Here is an 18870-nt window from a genome sequence, read left to right on the forward strand (position 1 = left end):
GTCATTTTAAATTCAAACATTTCGAAGGTTTAACCAAAATGTTTGTTGTCATCATAACTTATAGTATTTGACTTAGTATTTTCATCATTTTGAGATCCAATATCAGTACAATTAGTTCTCTGCTTTGGGGAGATGTTTAAGGTCTCTGAGATGAATTACTGGTGAAGGTCAAAACATTATAATACATAAAAATAATATATTATAGAAGTTTAAGGACATTTATCTCCCTGGTAACAGAGGGATCCTGTGTTACTACAGTACACTCCACGCGGAACTACTACTTTCCTCGGTCACTCCGAGGGTTTTTAGCTCTACTGGCCAAAGGCTTATGCGATGGTAATGTGTACGTAGTATGTGTATCCCTGCGTCCGTGTGTTCGTGCGTCCGTGTGTCTGTAAACAATTGCTTGTGAACACGATACAGTCTTCAGTTTTGATTGTATCTCGATGAAACTTGTACAGTATCTAGATATCCATTAGAGCTTGGTTCCTTTCGAAAACCAGCCAGATCCGCCCATGCATGCCTAGATTATGGCCCTCGCCCATGCATGCCTAGATTATGGCCCTTGATAGTATAAAAAAATGCTATTGTGTAAACAATTGGTTGTGAACACGATACAGTCTTCATTTTTGATTGTATCTCAATGAAACTTGTACAGTATTTAGATATTTATTGGAGCTCAGTTCCTTTCGAAAACCAGCCAGATCCCCCCATGATTGCCTAGATTATGGCCCTTGATAGTATAAAAAAGTGCTATTGTGTAAACACAAGCTTGTGAACATGATACAGTCTTCAGTTTTGATTGTATCTTGATGAAACTTGTACAGTATTTAGATATCCGTTAGAGCTCGGTTCCTTTCGAAAACCAGCCAGTTCCAACCATGCATGCCTGGATTATAGGTCTTGAAAGTATAAAAAATGCTATTTTAAACTAAGTCTATTTTTAAGTCTACATGAGCGAAGTCTATTTTTAGCCAAGTTTACATGTAAAGTCACAATTGCTTGTGAAGGTTTGTTCAAATTATGCCCCTGGGGTCATTACTGCCCCCCCCCACACACACACACGGAGATTGTCCCGCAAGGGACCAGTGCGGCAAAATGCAAACGACCTCAGCGACATTGGCTGAGGCCCAGGGAAGAGTTCTCTTTTCTTTGTAAGGGAAGGACTCCTTTTATGAAAGTTACGATGTTAGTATGAATATTGTGCTTAAAAATAGTGAAACCATAACTTCTTAGTTAATAATTAGAAATTATTAGTATGAAAGGCAATCTAGTATTTTTGACAATGCGGAAGTCACGTGATATGCAAATTTCGTAGTGACGTATTGTGCGCTAAATTTAGACTACTTTTGGTTATCTGGCATGTTGGTTATTGCGAAAAATGCTTCTTTTTTTTTATCAAACTGCAGGTTTAAATGTAAAACAGTTAAGAGAAGTTAATTGAATATACGTAGCAAACAGAATGTTTACATTACTTTAAGTAACTTGGACTGTTGGAAGTCAAATGAGTGAGATGTAATTAGAACTGGGTCAAAAATGGACATCGACATATATTGCATATTTGCGCCGTCAAAGGATTACGAGTCTTATTATGTGCAAGTAAGTCTGAAAAATATTGAAACAACACAATAAAAGAACAGTTTTCAAATAAATTACACAAAATCAGATAAATGTATAGTAGGAGATTCTTATCAGTTTCCTCGGAGTTTTGCGGTGTTTTCACTCCCGAGTAACGCGGCGATTGTAATTATACGGTCCACTGATCAGCCTCCGAGGGTGGACGAGTAAAAACACCGAGGAAAGCGGATTATGATAAATTGGATGTCGTGTCCGCGATGACCAAAATCCGCCGAGGAAAACGGAAAGTTGTAGTTCCGCATGGAGTGTACTGTATGTACAGCACCATTTATATTTATGTTTCTATTTTAGGAAGATGAGCTGCTGGTGAAGGTCAAAGATATTATTGGTCACTTTGAGAAGTTGGAGGACTATCACCGTGGAGATGGGATGCGGATACAGAAGATGTTAGGTGACATGTACTGGGATTACACACCATTACGGGAAAACATTGGCGACTGTTTGGCAGACAACAGATATGGAGGTATTTAAAAAAAATGTTTCTTTGTTGTCATTGTTTGCATTCTGGAAGCTTTGCTTCAGGCAGAGATTTTTTATAGTTGTGTTTAAACAATTTAGGAGTTATACCCCTTTGTTGAAACAAGATCACCTGATTTCATTTATTTGTTTTCTTAGAGAATTAAATTTAGTGTGTATTTAGACATGCATGGTGTATTGCGATGTTGAATCAAATGGCTCCTTGTTATTATTTTAAGGAGGTAATCCCATTGATTGAATTGAAAAAAACATATTTAATTAAACATATATAATTATTTAGATACAGAAGACTGTATTCCACACATTGGTACAACCTGCTCTATGAAGTCATACATCACACTATTTAATAGTAAACAGTAAAAATGCTTTTGTACTTTTGTTTCATGTCTGGCTGTTGGAAAACCCTTAAGACAGCTAGTGCTCTATTTTTAATTGAAAAAACAGTCATATATTAAGTTGATTTTAATTAGATTTTGATAAGAATCTGTTAATTTGGATTGATAGGCATAAAGACTAATGGGGTGCCCAAACATGCAACTGTGCAGCTTAACAGTGATCAGAATGACATGAATAAATCATGTTGAGTCAGTCTAATACATTTACAGGCCCTTTACACCCAGGGTAATTTCTGATTGTTTGCATGTTTGAGAAGTTAATTGAAAAGTTTTACCCATGGGAAATTCAATTTGACATGAAGTGCCATGATAAGAGAAATTACATATAACCTGGGAGAAGTGCTATCTTTTAATCAAAAACATATTTTGGCACTTACATATTAAACCAACTGACAAGTTTGGTTTTAACCTGTTTACCTATTGGTTACTTAAGATTCAAACCAAAAAACATTTTCTGCATCTGAATAAAAAGAAATGATCATAGCAGAATTAGAATTTAATTATCTGTCAAAGCCTATCTGGCCATTTATTTTGTGTCATTGGTACATGTAGATGTCATTTTACTGGGCAGTATCGATCTGCCTTAATGTTGAAATGCAATGCTTTATTTAATGAAAGCACTTGTAAGTAATGTTTGCCATCTCATATTTTACAGAGATATCTATGAAGATGCTGAAGACCCTGAACAGTCTTGGCATCTTCAAGAACGATGATGTCTGGTTCCCCACATACTACACTTACAACACCATGTGGAACTTTACCGATGCCAGCAGCAAACTTGCCAAGGTGAGAGATAATATCAAGGATGAAAGGAGGGGCATATAAGACCAACCTGATCATGGTTGCCTAGGAGGGGGATATAAGACCTACCAGATCATTGTTGCCTAGGAGGGGGATATAAGACCAACCTGTTCATGCTTGCCTAGGAGGGGGATATAAGACCTACCTGTTCATGCTTGCCTAGGAGGGGATATAAGACCTACCTGATCATGGTTGCCTAGGAGGGGGATATAAGACCTACCAGATCATTGTTGCCTAGGAGGGGGATATAAGACCTACCCGTTTGCTTGCCTAGGAGGGGGATATAAGACCTACCAGATCATTGTTGCCTAGGAGGGGGATATAAGACCAACCTGATCATGGTTGCCTAGGAGGGGGATATAAGACCTACCAGATCATTGTTGCCTAGGAGGGGGATATAAGACCAACCTGATCATGGTTGCATAGGAGGGGGATATAAGACCTACCTGTTCATGCTTGCCTAGGAGGGGAAATAAGACTTAACAGATCATGCTTGCCTAGGAGGGGGATATAAGACCTACCAGATCATGCTTGCCTAGGAGGGGGATATAAGACCTACCAGATCATGCTTGCCTAGGAGGGGGATATAAGACCTATCAGATCAGGCTTGCCTAGGAGGGGGATATAAGACCTACCAGATCATTGTTGCCTAGGAGGGGGATATAAGACCTACCAGATCATGCTTGCCTAGGAGGGGGATATAAGACCTACCAGATCATGCTTGCCTAGGAGGGGGATATAAGACCTACCAGATCATGCTTGCCTAGGAGGGGGATATAAGACCTACCAGATCATGCTTGCCTAGGAGGGGGATATAAGACCTATCAGATCAGGCTTGCCTATGAGGGGGATATAAGACCAACCTGTTCATGCTTGCCTAGGAGGGGGATATAAGACCTACCAGATCAGGGTTGCCTATGAGGGGGATATAATACCTACCAGATCAGGGTTACCTATGAGGGGGATATAAGACCTACCAGATCAGGGTTACCTATGAGGGGGATATAAGACCTACCAGATCAGGGTTACCTATGAGGGGGATATAAGACCTACCAGATCAGGGTTACCTATGAGGGGGATATAAGACCTACCAGATCAGGGTTACCTAGGAGGGGGATATAAGACCTACCAGATCAGGGTTACCTAGGAGGGGGATATAAGACCTACCAGATCAGGGTTACCTATGAGGGGGATATAAGACCTACCAGATTAGGGTTACCTAGGAGGGGGAAATAAGACCTACCAGATCAGGGTTGCCTATGAGGGGGATATAAGACCTACCAGATCAGGCTTGCCTATGAGGGGGATATAAGACCTACCAGATCAAGGTTGCCTATGAGGGGGAAATAAGACCTACCAGATTAGGGTTACCTAGGAGGGGGATGTAAGACCTACCAGATCAGGGTTACCTAGGAGGGGGATATAAGACCTACCAGATCAGGGTTACCTATGAGGGGGATATAAGACCTACCAGATCAGGGTTACCTATGAGGGGGATATAAGACCTACCAGATCAGGGTTACCTATGAGGGGGATATAAGACCTACCAGATCAGGGTTGCCTATGAGGGGGATATAAGACCTACCAGATCAGGGTTACCTATGAGGGGGATATAAGACCTACCAGATCAGGCTTGCCTATGAGGGGATATAAGACCTACCATATCATGCATACCTACATAAATATTGTCAATAATCATAGAATATAAATTATGTTTCATAAAACGATGTGGCAGTTCTGAATAGATGTTGTTATATAACATTAATTTAATTTTGGTTATAACTTTTGACGCTTGTTAAAAATATAGCAACATTTTATGGAATAAGTGTGGTTAATCATCAAACTGGTATTCATGATTTCAAATGGATGTCACATATCAGCACTTATTTTATCAGTTCAACCATTCCCTTCTTATCATGTCGTAATAGATGATATTACACATGGTCACATTCAATACGAAATTAATTCAACTTAGCTTGTTCACTGAAATTCGTACAAAGTTGGGAAGGCTTGCTTTTTTCACTTTAAGAAAACTTGTTGTTTAATGAATTCTGCATTAAATATGGTATCACAAGAAGGGAATGTTAACTGATGAAACAAAAAAACTTATTTCATGCTACATGTCAGGCGCTGTCCGACAACGACGCTGTACGACTGCTCACCCTCAACTGTGGACACAAGCCCTATATCAGCGCTCTGCACAGTAAAGTAAGTTCTGCTACTTCCCTTGTAAATACCCTTGTAAACTCTGGATATAATGAACTCCTCAGGACTCTTCAGATGTGTTCTTAATAAGGTGTTCCTTATATTCCTTTTAAGAAGTAATTCCATATATCAGAAGTGTCCATAACAAACTTATTTACTTAACAAACAATTTTTGAAACCCATATTTCATGGCATTATTATGTTTTTAAATCAACTTTGTGGTATTAAACTTTGCTATAATAGTTTGTCTTTTAAGCTCACTTAACCCCATGTTGATTCGTAAAAAAAGTGGCCACAATGGGGTGGGGGCTACTTTTCAGAATATATGTCTATATAGAAACCTTTTAAAAACTTCTCCTCAGCATCCACTCGACTGATTTAAAAATCATTTCACAGAAATGATACTTAGGTCTGCCATCAAATTCTGTCACCCCAAGTTGATTCTTAAAAAAAACATGGCCACCAGTGGGGAGGCTACTTAACTCTATAAGTCTAAATGGCAAAATCATCAAATCAGTATTCACTGGACCTATTTTAAATAATTTCACAGAAATATTCCTTAGGTGACCCTCTAACATTTTTGTTCACCCCATGTTGATTCCTAAAAGAAGCAGTCAGGGTGGGGCTAGTATACACTATATGTCTTTATCGAAAACTTTGAAAACTTCTCTTCAGATACTATTGGCCCCGATTTCAAAATAATTTAGCAGATATGTTTTCCAAGGGTCTAATTCCTTCACCCCATATACATTGATTCATTAATAAAACCTGGTTGCCAGAGGCTGGGCTAGTTACCACCATATGTCTATATGGAAACTTTTGCAAATCTTCAGTTACTTTTGGTCAGATTTCAATATAATCAAATCCTTCGTCCTATTGTGATTCATAAAAAAAACTGACAGCCAGGGGCGGGGCTAGTTTTCACTATAAATTATGTCTATATGGAAAACTTTGAAAAATGTCTCTTTAGAAACCATTGGCCTGATTTCAAAATATTTTCACAGAAATTTTCCTTATGTGACCCTTGTTTTCTTTTTTCATATTATTATTTTTATAATGACTTTATTCTTTTACAATCATTAAACATATCAGTCTTAAACTTCATGAACTTATTCACAGTAACAATGTGCTCTTTTGTGACTAGTTACATAACTCCGACTTAAATAATGTTAAGCAAAATGTTTAATTGTCCGCCCTTCTTTATTTTGGCGCCTTTCTCACTTGTTCTCTAGTTTTAATCCGGTTCGTACGTGTGTTTTCTTTGTTCGTTGCCAAAACTGGCGGATACTGGGGCTCGTCCCAAAGAAAAAGTATCAAAGCATACTGCAAGCATACAAGATCAGCTGGCTGGTCTTGAAAATGAAGAGGTGCGTTTGAAATCAGACTTACAAAAGCTGACGCCAAAGAAACCCTCTTCTGATGTTAATTTACGTGATGAACTTTTGCGTGAGCGTGCGCGGCTTCAACAGCTGGTTGAAGACCGTCGTCAGTCGGCTGAGACTCGAAGACTGTGTAAAGAGATCGAGGAGCTACGACGTCAACTTGATGACGTCGACATAGCAGATAGCAGCAAGTCGGCCTTCCCAGAGTTTGGCCCGAGAGGCCCCGACACAATTCATGATCTGCGAGCTTCTGATGTGCTTAACCGGAAGGCGGATATAAAAATGCCTACAGAGATTAGCGATTCCTTAGAAGGTATCCATCATTCGCAAAGTTCTCAGAAAATTAAGTCTGGTAAAGTCAATAAATGTGCAGACATTCAAGTTAAAAAAACCCAACTCTGGCCTCATTCCTTTGTTCCGAGTCAACTTTGCAAACAATCAGAAATTGAATATAATGATCTCTCTATGACCCAGTTTGTAGCCGGCTATTGTGCGATAATCTCACATTTATTCACCACGGGCACGAGGGATTCACTCGCGGAAGTCAAGCGTAGAGTGGTACATTTGAAATCTCTAATGTGTTTTGCTCATGTGTATCAGTGGACATGTATTTTGAACATTCACCAAGAGGTGCTTATTGATATAGAACGTGGCAATAGATCTTGGAATGACAGTTTTTCGGACATAGAGAGCTTAAATCTTCTGTTAGATTGAAATAGTACCAGTGCTAGTCTTCGAACAACGGCTGGATCACCATCAACCTCGAATGTAACGCCAGGTAAACGCACATGGTTTTGCTCTAAGTTCCAAAAGGGCGAGTGCTCCAAGACAACCCCACACTCTGCGCGGATAGGTTCGGAGTTACGCACAGTATAATAGTTTCATCTGTTGCGTACAGACGGGAGGGATCCAGTATTATTTTAAGGAGTTCATGATTGTCATATTATTACTTATAAATCTTATGACTCAAATTTCTCATTCAAATTAACATCATATGTACTTATTCCTGTCTGCCAGGAAGATACATTTTTATCTGCAAATATCAGTTATAATCTCATAGTGATGAATAACTTTACCTCCTATCCTCAAACTTTGAATGAACAAAACTGCTTTATAATTATGCATCCAATGTGAAATAACAAATCAGCATTTTTGTCCATGCAGTTTTGTTCATTCAAAGTTTAAACAAATATGGCTATTTATCATAAAACAGAGATCAACATTCTTTTTGCAAAAGGGACAGAAGCCATGTTTGTGCTGCTCACATCATCATTTATGAATATCTTTATAAGCTTACTGCTTATTATGTTGAATCTTACCACCGGCATGATAGATCATCCATGATCTCTAACCAGTGCATTTTGTTTCAGAATGTGTTCTACGTGATAAAAGCCTCACTCAGTATCCTCCACAACATTGGCAGAAACTCGGGAATGAAACATCTCTTTGATGAAAACAAAACCTCAGAGGTAACATAACTACCTGCAGTGTTGCTAAGTTGTTAAACCTCAGAGGTAACATAACTACCTGCAGGGTTGCTAAGTTGTTAAACCTTGGAGGTAAAATAACTTCCTGCAGGGTTGCTAAGTTGTTAAACCTCAACCCTATCAGAATTACCTGCAGGGCTGCTAAATTGTTAAAACTCAGAGGTAACAGAACTACCTTCAGGATAGCTAAGTTGTTAAACCTCAGAGGTAACATAACTACCTGCAGGGTTGCTAAGTTGTTAAACCTTGACACTATCAGAACTACCTGCAGGATTGCTAAATTGTTAAACCTCAGAGGTAACAGAACTACCTTCAGGATAGCTAAGTTGTTAAACCTCAGAGGTAACATAACTACCTGCAGGGTTGTTAAGTTGTTAAAACTCAGTGGTAACATAACTACCTGCTTGGTTGGTAAGTTTTTAAACCTCAGAGGTAACAGAACTACCTGCTTGGTTGGTAAGTTGTTAAAACTCAGAGGTAACAGAACTACCTGCTTGGTTGGAAAGTTGTTAAACCTCAGAGGTAACAGAACTACCTGCTTGGTTGGAAAGTTGTTAAACCTCAGAGGTAACAGAACTACCTGCTTGGTTGGAAAGTTGTTAAACCTCAGAGGTAACATAACTACCTGCTTGGTTGGTAAGTTGTTAAAACTCAGAGGTAACAGAACTACCTGCTTGGTTGGAAAGTTGTTAAACCTCAGAGGTAACAGAACTACCTGCTTGGTTGGTAAGTTTTTAAACCTCAGAGGTAACAGAACTACCTGCTTGGTTGGAAAGTTGTTAAAACTCAAAGGTAACATAACTACCTGCTTGGTTGGAAAGTTGTTAAACCTCAGAGGTAACAGAACTACCTGCTTGGTTGGAAAGTTGTTAAACCTCAGAGGTAACAGAACTACCTGCTTGGTTGGAAAGTTGTTAAACCTCAGAGGTAACAGAACTACCTGCTTGGTTGGAAAGTTGTTAAACCTCAGAGGTAACATAACTACCTGCTTGGTTGGAAAGTTGTTAAACCTCAGAGGTAACATAACTACCTGCTTGGTTGGAAAGTTGTTAAACCTCAGAGGTAACAGAACTACCTGCAGGGTTGTTAAGTTGTTAAACCTCAGAGGTAACAGAACTACCTGCTGGGGTGTTAAGCTGTTAAACTTTGGAGGTAACAGAACTACCTGCTTGGATGGTAAGTTGTTAAACCTCAGAGGTAACAGAACTACCTGCTGGGGTGTTAAGCTGTTAAACTTTGGAGGTAACAGAACTACCTGCAGGGTAACTAAACTGTTAAACCTCAAAGGTAACAGAACTACCTGTGGAGTAGCTTAGTTGTTCAACATCAGAGGTTACCGAACTACCTGCAGGGTTGCTAATTTGTTAAACCATGGAAGTAAAATAACTACCTGCAGGGTTGCTAAATTGTTAAAACTCGTAGGTAACAGAACTGCCTGCAGGTTTGCTCAGTTGTTAAACCACGGTGGTAACAGAGTTTCATGTACCTCAATGATAGCTAATATGTTAAACCTTAAAGCTAATAGAGCTTCATGTACCTCCATGATAGCTAAGTTGTTAAACCTCTAAGCTAATAGAGCTTCATGTACCTCCATGATACCTAAGTTGTTAAACCTCAGAGCTAACAGAACTTTATGTACCTCCATGATACCTAAGTTGTTAAACCTCGGAGCTAACAGAACTTCATGTACCTCCATGATACCTAAGTTGTTAAACCTCGGAGCTAACAGAACTTCATGTACCTCCATGATACCTAAGTTGTTAAACCTCGGAGCTAACAGAGCTTCATGTACCTCCATGATAGCTAAGTTGTTAAACCTTGGTGGTAACAGAGCTTCATGTACCTCCATGATACCTAAGTTGTTAAACCTTGGTGGTAACAGAGCTTCATGTACCTCCATGATACCTAAGTTATTAAACCTTGGTGGTAACAGAGCTTCATGTACCTCCATGATACCTAAGTTGTTCAACCTTGGAGCTAACAGAATACCAAAGTACATGTAAATTGTTTGTTTGTGTTGAACCTCTCCAGTAGATAACATTGATATACATCACCTGTGGAGGAAAAAAGTGATGTTAAAATTATTTTCAATTATTTTCAAAGTATTGAGACTTATAAGCAGGCATTTGCAAAATAAATAATTATTAATTTCTAGTTCCAGGCATTTAATAAGTTTCAGTTATGAATTCTGAATTTCCTTTTTGCTCAACAGTTTGACACCTGACTTCCTCCACAGGACTCTTTTATAACACCAGATGTAGTAAACTCGAGGCTAGTAAACTCATTGGTTCTAGATAACAATATTGACTACTCAACTGCCAGATTAAAATCGGTTTCAGATAACAATGTTAATAATGGAAAACTACAGCCTGGTTGACAATGGTTCTTGATTACAATGTTAATAATGGAAAACAACAGCCTGGTTGACATTGGTTCTTGATTACAATGTTAATAATGGAAAACTACAGCCTGGTTGACATTGGTTCTTGATTACAATGTTAATAATGGAAAACTACAGCCTGGTTGACATTGGCTCTTGATTACAATGTTAATAATGGAAAACTACAGCCTGGTTGACATTGGTTCTTGATTACAATGTTAATAATGGAAAACTACAGCCTGGTTGGTATGGTTCTTGATTACAATGTTAATAATGGAAAACTACAGCCTGGTTGACATTGGTTCTTGATTACAATGTTAATAATGGAAAACTACAGCCTGGTTGACATTGGTTCTTGATTACAATGTTTATAATAGAAAACTACAGCCTGGTTGACATTGGTTCTTGATTACAATGTTTATAATGGAAAACTACAGCCTGGTTGGTATGATTCTTGATTACAATGTTTATAATGGAAAACTACAGCCTGGTTGATATTGGTTCTTGATTACAATGTTTATAATGGAAAACTACAGCGTGGTTGACATTGGTTCTTGGTTACAATGTTTATAATGGAAAACTACAGCCTGGTCGACATTGGTTGCAGATGAAAATGTTAATCCAGTTAATGGTAAACTAGAAATCTGTTTCCGGTACATTTTCAGACAATCATGCCATTTCTCGAAGCTGAGGATGACATGCTTAAGATTTTGGCCACACTGACCATTGTACATATTGTAGAGGAGGAGGAGAACAAAGCTCTCATTATAGAGACTGGTAAGCCATGCACTCTAGATGTAGAAGAGGGGGACCATGATGTATGGATGGTGTGAGGGGGATAGGGGAGGGACAATTTTGAAGGTCTCTTCTATGCAGACCAGACATTCAATGTATTCTTGATGTGCTGACCCCATTGTCCATTATGTTATTTAATAATAATTAATGCTTGCATTATTAAAAAACTTCACACAGTTGAAACTGAAAACAGGGATATTATAGAACAGTCAGAAAATATACTTATTAGGGTAAATGTAATTAAATAGCAAAAACAATGTACAGTGGAGAACATTGATGGCTCAAATTTTAGTGACTGGAGTGGTAGCATTGACGCCAATCAAATATTGTGGACGCTTTTATTGACTACATATGGCAATGATACTATCTGGTTAAAAACTAAATTTGTCAATAAGAGGAAACATTGACAAGGGCATAATTTTCAGCGACATGTACACTAACATGCTTTGATAGCAGTCAAATATTGTGGATGGTATTATCGACTACTTATGTAACTATCTGGTTACAATTTCAATTCATCAATAAGAGGAATTAGTGATGATGATTACATAAACATCAACAACGGGTGCACAAATTTTTAGCAATGTGGACTGTAAAAATGCAGAAAGGCACACTGTTTAAGGCAATTGGAGAGTAACAAACTGCAGGGCCACAAATTTTGAAGATGGTAACGTTAGACATTGCTTGTGCTCAATTGGCAATGGCAGTAACAAAGACCACAGGCTCACTAGGGGCTTGAAGAAGATTGGGGGTAGTTCAAGCAGCCTTAGGCTTTTATCATAGAAACCAGTGAGGAACAGACACTAGAACTCTCTCTTACCGGAATCAGGATATCGTCACCTTAGTGCAAGAACGCAATATCTGCTTCTATTTCTTTATGCAGTTATTGAGTTATCGCACTAAGGTGACAATATGGCTTTATGAATTTAACTGCAATTATAGGACCACAATGGAAATAAGAGTTTTCTCTTTTTTGTGTCATCCTTGGTTCGGTGTGCCTATCATGGCTGTTGAAAATATCATGTATGTATAATGTTATTTACTATACATGTTGTTTATTTTAAATGTCCATGTATGTGCATTCCTTACTGAAATAAATCTATCTATCTATAAAAAAATATTTTGAATAAAGTTTTATGAAAGGAATATGCATGATTTGGTTATGAAAATTCCCTATTTTGGAATACATCTAATACCTAATTGAGACTTGAAACTAACCTAGCTATAGATTTCCAGGAAGATTGCAGGAGTATGACAATTTTACCATGCTTAAATCAATCACATATATGACAGTACCCTATGATGACTGCATGGTGTTGTTACAGGCACAATCCATTGTATTGTGGACTGGATAGATAAGGCGTTGGGTGTCCCACGACGGAGATTCCGGGGATTTACTCCGTGGGAACTAACTGAAGGGCTCAACAAACTTGCCGTCAATGACAGCAATAAAATGAAGGTATGCTACCTACTGGGTGGTCAAGTGTGAAGGTATGCTAGTTAATGGTTGGTCAAGTGTAAAGATATGCTAATTACTCACAGGTTGGTCAAAAGTGAAGGTTTCCTAGTTACTGGTTGTTCAAGTGTGAAGGTATGCTAGTTACTGGATGGTCAAGTGTGAAGGTATGCTAGTTACTGGTTGGTCAGGTGTGAAGGTATCCTAGTTATTGGTTGGTCAAAAGTGAAGGTATGCTAGGTGCTGGATGTTCAAGTTTGAAGGATTGCTAGTTACTGGATGGTCAAGTGTAAAGGTATGCCAGATACTGGATGCTCAAGTGTGAAGGTATGCTATGAACTGGATGGTCACGCGGTCAGGTATGCTAGGTACTGGATGTTCAAGTTAAAAGGATTGCTAGTTACTGGATGGTCAAGTGTGAAGGTATGCCAGATACTGGATGCTCAAGTGTGAAGGTATGCTATGTACTGGATGGTCACGCGGTCAGGAATGCTAGGTACTGGATGTTCAAGTTAAAAGGATTGCTAGTTACTGGATGGTCAAGTGTGAAGGTATGCCAGATACTGGATGCTCAAGTGTGAAGGTATGCTAGGTACTGGATGGTCACGCGGTCAGGTATGCTAGGTACTGGATGTTCAAGTTTGAAGGTATGCTAGATACTTGATGGTCAAATGTGAAAGTATGCTACTTACTGAATGGTCAAGTGGTCAGGTATGTAGGTAATGGATGGTAAGATGTAAAGGTTTGCTTGATACTGGATGTTCAAGTTTAAAGGTATGCTAGGTACTGGATGTTAAAGTTTGAAGGTATGCTAGTTACTGGATGGGCACGTGGTCAGGTATGCTAGGTACTGGATGTTCAAGTGTGAAAGTATGCTAGTTACTGGTTGCTCAAGTGGTCAGGTATGCTAGGAACTGAATGATCAAGTTTGAAAGTATGCTAGTTACTTGATTGTCACGTGGTCAGGTATGCTAGGTATTGGATGTTCAAGTGTGAAGGTTTGTTAGGTACTGGATGGTCAAGTTTAAAAGTATGCTAGTTACTGGATGGTGACGTGGTCATGTATGCTAGGTACTGGATGTTCCAAGTGTGAAGGTTTGTTAGGTACTGGATGATCAAGTGTGAAAGTATGCTAGTTACTGGATGGCAATGTGGCCAGGTATGCTAGGTACTGGATGTTCAAGTGTGAGAGTATGCTAGTTACTGAATGGTCACGTGGTCGGGTATGCTGGGTACTGGATGGTCAAGTGTGAAGGTTTGCTAGGTACTGGATGTTCCAAGTGTGAAGGTTTGTTAGGTACTGGATGATCGAGTGTGAAAGTATGCTAGTTACTGGATGGCAATGTGGTCAGGTATGCTAGGTACTGGATGTTCAAGTGTGAGAGTATGCTAGTTACTGAATGGTCACGTGGTCAGGTATGCTGGGTACTGGATGGTCAAGTGTGAAGGTTTGCTAGGTACTGGATGGTTAAGTGTGAAGGTTTGCTAGGTACTGGATGTCCAAGTTTGAAAGTATGCTAGTTACTGGATTGTCACGTGGTCAGGTATGCTAGGTACTGGAGGTTCAAGTGTGAAGGTTTGTAAGGTACTGGATGGTCAAGTGTGAAGGTTTGCTAGGTACTGGATGGTCAAGTGTGAAGGTTTGCTAGGTACTGGATGTCCAAGTTTGAAAGTATGCTAGTTACTGGATTGTCAAATGGTCAGGTAAGCTAGGTACTGGAGGTTCAAGTGTGAAGGTTTGTAAGGTACTGGATGGTCAAGTGTGAAGGTTTGCTAGGTACTGGATGTTTAAGTGTGAAGGTTTACTAGGTACTGGATGGTCAAGTGTGAAGGTATGCTTGTTACTGGATGGTCACGTGGTCAAGTATGCTAGGTATTGGATGGTCAAGTGTGAAGGTATGCTAGTTTCTGGTTGGTCTAGTGTGGAGGTATGCTAGGTACTGGATGGTCAAGTGTGAAAGTATGCTAGTTACTGGATGGTCACTTGGTCAGGTATGCTAGGTACTGGATGATCAAGTTTGAAGGTATGCTAGGTACTTGTTGGTCAAGTGTGAAGGTATGTTAGTTACTGGTTGGTTAAGTGTGAAGGTTTGCTAGGTACTGGATGGTCAAGTGTTAAGGTTTGCTAGGTACTTGATGGTCAAGTGTGAAGGTATGCTAGTTACTGGTTGGTCAAGTGTGAAGGTATGCTAGCTAATGGTAAGTCAAGTGTCTAGTTTTATCATTCCGATTTTGTTCTACAACAAGTGTTTAACATGCAGGGGTTTCAGCGGACGTAGGCGTATTATACGTTCGGAAAATCGCCAAAAACGTCCCAGAATTTGACCCCGGGTGTTTTAAAAATTCCTTTTAATAGCCTTGTACGCCTCTTTTAATGACACAAGACGTTAACTGCTTAAAATATGCCGTACTGCCCTTTCATCTTCCCATATGCCTTGCACGTGTCATAATATATGACAGCTTATTGTTTGTAATGAGCAGACGACCTGTGTATTCATAAACGGCCATCTTCAAATCCGATAATTAGGAAGAGCCAATTAGTGAAACATCGCCAGGAGGTGGAGAACTTGTTTATTCAAAGATGAAAGTTCGAAAAATGCTATAGAAAATGCGAAGGGATGTTGAAAATTGTTGTCAAACACTATTAAACCTTGTAAAATAATTGGTAATTGTATTGTACAGACACGACTCGCTATTTTAAATATTGTTGACTTGAAGCAGACGGTCACTGCCAATTTGTAGACATAGGAAAGCTGGCGCTAACACAATCAAATACATTATCACTAAATGTTTTGAAAGTGTATTTGTGATATATTCATGATGAACATTTCTTTGTAACCCCCAAAAAATATTTTGATGCTTATGTCGCGTTTATCTATCACGTCTACGATCATGTCAAAATTCGCCGAAACCGCCATTTTTATGCCCCCGAAAGTGGGCATATTAAAATTGCATCGTCCGTCCGTCCGGCTCTGTAACTTTGCCTTGTATGGACAGATTTTAAAATAACTTGCCACATGTGTTCGGCATACCAAGATGACGTGTCGCGTGCAAAACCCGTGTCCCTACCTCAAAGGTCAAGGTCACACTTAGTGTTTATTTACAATGGAATGCTGCATATAAGAACATAGAGTATAGGTTGTCGTGTCCGGCCTGTAACTTTCTCTTGTATGGACAGATTTTAAAATAACTTGCCAAATGTGTTCCACATACCAAGACGACGTGTCGCGTGCAAAACCTGTGTTCCTACCTCAAAGGTCAAGGTCACACTTAGTGTTTATTCACAATGGAGTGCTGCATATAAGGACATAGAGTATAGGTTGTTGTGTCCCTGCTGTAACTTTCCCTTGTATGGACAGATTTTAAAATAACTTGCCACATGTGTTCCACATACCAAGACGACGTGTCGCGTGCAAGACCCGTGTCCCTACCTCAAAGGTCAAGGTCACACTTAGTGTTTATTCACAATGGAGTGCTGCATACAAGGACATAGGGTATAGGTTGTCGTGTCCGGGCTGTAACTTTCCCTTGTAAGGACAGATTTTAAAATAACTTGCTACATGTGTTCCACATACGAAGACAACATGTCCTGTGCAAGACCCATGTCCCTACCTCTAAGGTGAAAGATACACTAAGTGTTTATTCACAAGGGAATTCTGAATATAAGGACATAACAGTGTAGGTTGTCAAGTATGGGTGGTATTTTTTTATGTTCAGAGGAAATTTAAAATAACTTGCCATATGTATTTGACACATAAAGGCAAGATCAACTTTTCATGTACTGACCTTGTTCGTAGGTCAATGTCACATTCGGGGGCATTCGTCACATATTGTGACAGCTCTTGTTTCGGAATGATTTTCGGGGTTATTTTATCAAAGTGCTATGCTGTATAAGTGTTTCTTTAAGCAAGGGCAGTGATTTTTATTCTCATTTTATTCTAAAACATCAACATATTAAGTATAACTTTACCAAAGACAATTGAATAACAGCCAGGCTGAATGTACCCAATGCCTGATCGTACCAACTAAAATTTGTCCCCTATGTATATTTTTTTTGTGTATTTAGGCCAGTGTAATTGTTTCAAATGCTTAACTGTCTGTTGTTTTTTTTCATTTTACATGAATTTTAGGAGAAAAATGAGACATTGCATTAAAGAAGACTCCAGACAAGTACAGTCATATTGCCACAGACAAAAAGACAATTTTTAACTTTGATATTTAAACACACCCTTCTAAATTTTATGAAAAAGCAACAACATTTTGTACAAGTCTGAAAATCATGGAAAATGATTTAAATTGAGTATGAAAACAAAACATTCTACGAGAAAACCCCACAACCTCTCCCCCCCCTTGTGAAAGGGGTGGACCCCTCCCACTCCCTTCCCCATGCGCCCCTACGCAAGACTCTTGTTAAGGTTGAATATAAACAATAAACATAAAAATAATCATTTTGAGTTGTGCATCAAACACGCTACTTTACCTACAAATTCTATGAAAATTCCTAAAAATTCCTGAAAATCAGACATGGAATTTAAAAAAAATCCTGATTTTGGTTCTTATTGAAACCCCTGACATGTTTCTTTTGTTTTTGCTTGTGTTGGCATTACTTCAACTGTTGAATACTAATTGAATTAAATACCTAGATGAATTATTGTGTGATGACTTACACATATTACAGGCGCATAGAAAGGAAATTGACATTGGGGCCGCAGAAGGGGTGGGCTCGGGAGGGGTGTCGATATTATTTTTTTTAATTCTAAGCATTGAAAGACTTGATTTCGTGCGTGTTCAGGTTTTATTTTCATGTTTTAATCTAAAGCTTTTTTGGTTAAAATATTTGATAGATATAAAACTATTATCGTTTAGTAACATTTATTAATATTTGCGCAGTCTCACAATGTACATTGAAACTGCCTTCCCTCAAACAAGTGGTAGTTCGAGAACCGGCGTTCCCTCGAGATCGGAGCTTGGTCCCGAACTTTTTTCCTTCTATTTCATATAAAATATACCCACGCTGCATCCAAACCTAATTATGTTGAGCAGTCGAGCAATATCCTCGGTCCCAAGTACACAAATCGTGCACAAAACCTTATGGCTCCCTCGAGGACATAATTTCACACTTTTTCCCGAACGCGTGTTTCAAAATTAACAAACAATTGCTAGGTGTAAAATTTTTCGCAAGTTGTAAAAATTGCAATGACAGTTGAAAGGCAATTTGATAAGGTGTGAAAAACCGTTTTTCACTGTTAACGCATGACGGATATTAGTTGATATGGGCATTTGAGATAATAATTATGAGAAGTTAATGACGAGAAGTTAACGCTTTAGATGTGGTCAGAAGGTTCTTTGAATTCACTGCTGATGCTGACCGTGATCTTCAGACGCTCTGTACGCTGTCACGTCACATTACGATTGAACAGTTTCGCGAAACCGACAGGATGCGCCAATCAACAATCCTTGATTTTGCGAAACTTAAATCTGACTAATGCCACAATATGTACTGTCATTCAAAGTTTGCTTGTTACGAAAGTGTGCTTTTTTGTTAAAATAAACATTTCTATTTATTCATTTATTGTTTTTTCTTTTGCGTTTTACATTTAGTTTACGTCAACCTTTAAACATATAAGCGATTTCCACAAGGCAACACATAATTGGTGTCTTAGTAAACAGTAAACAGTCTGTTTGATGACTTCAAACTTAAAATACACTGAATGATATTTCATATCAAACTGGAAAATTGAAAATAGGGTCGTTCGAAACATCGGTTCCCTCGAGGTTTTGGCTCTGTCCCTGGCGACCTTGAGCGATCGCAGTTTTACTGAAGTTCTTAAATAGCAAATTAGCGCAGTTTACC

The 18870-nt window shown here is 38.8% G+C and overlaps 1 protein-coding gene across 2 annotated transcripts in view; it reads left to right on the top strand.

Moving 5' to 3' along the window:
* The window catches only part of LOC128222153 (uncharacterized), a 90117-nt gene that overhangs the window by 35716 nt on the left and 35531 nt on the right, over positions 1-18870 (top strand). For both annotated transcript variants that reach the window (XM_052931028.1, XM_052931029.1), the window contains exons 5-10: positions 1930-2101; positions 3166-3296; positions 5439-5519; positions 8269-8367; positions 11431-11542; positions 12886-13019. In XM_052931028.1, the coding sequence (XP_052786988.1) occupies positions 1930-2101; positions 3166-3296; positions 5439-5519; positions 8269-8367; positions 11431-11542; positions 12886-13019 (729 nt within the window). The remainder of the gene's footprint in view (positions 1-1929; positions 2102-3165; positions 3297-5438; positions 5520-8268; positions 8368-11430; positions 11543-12885; positions 13020-18870) is intronic.

This window comes from Mya arenaria, chromosome 16 (assembly GCF_026914265.1).
Source record: "Mya arenaria isolate MELC-2E11 chromosome 16, ASM2691426v1".
Taxonomy (NCBI): domain Eukaryota; kingdom Metazoa; phylum Mollusca; class Bivalvia; order Myida; family Myidae; genus Mya; species Mya arenaria.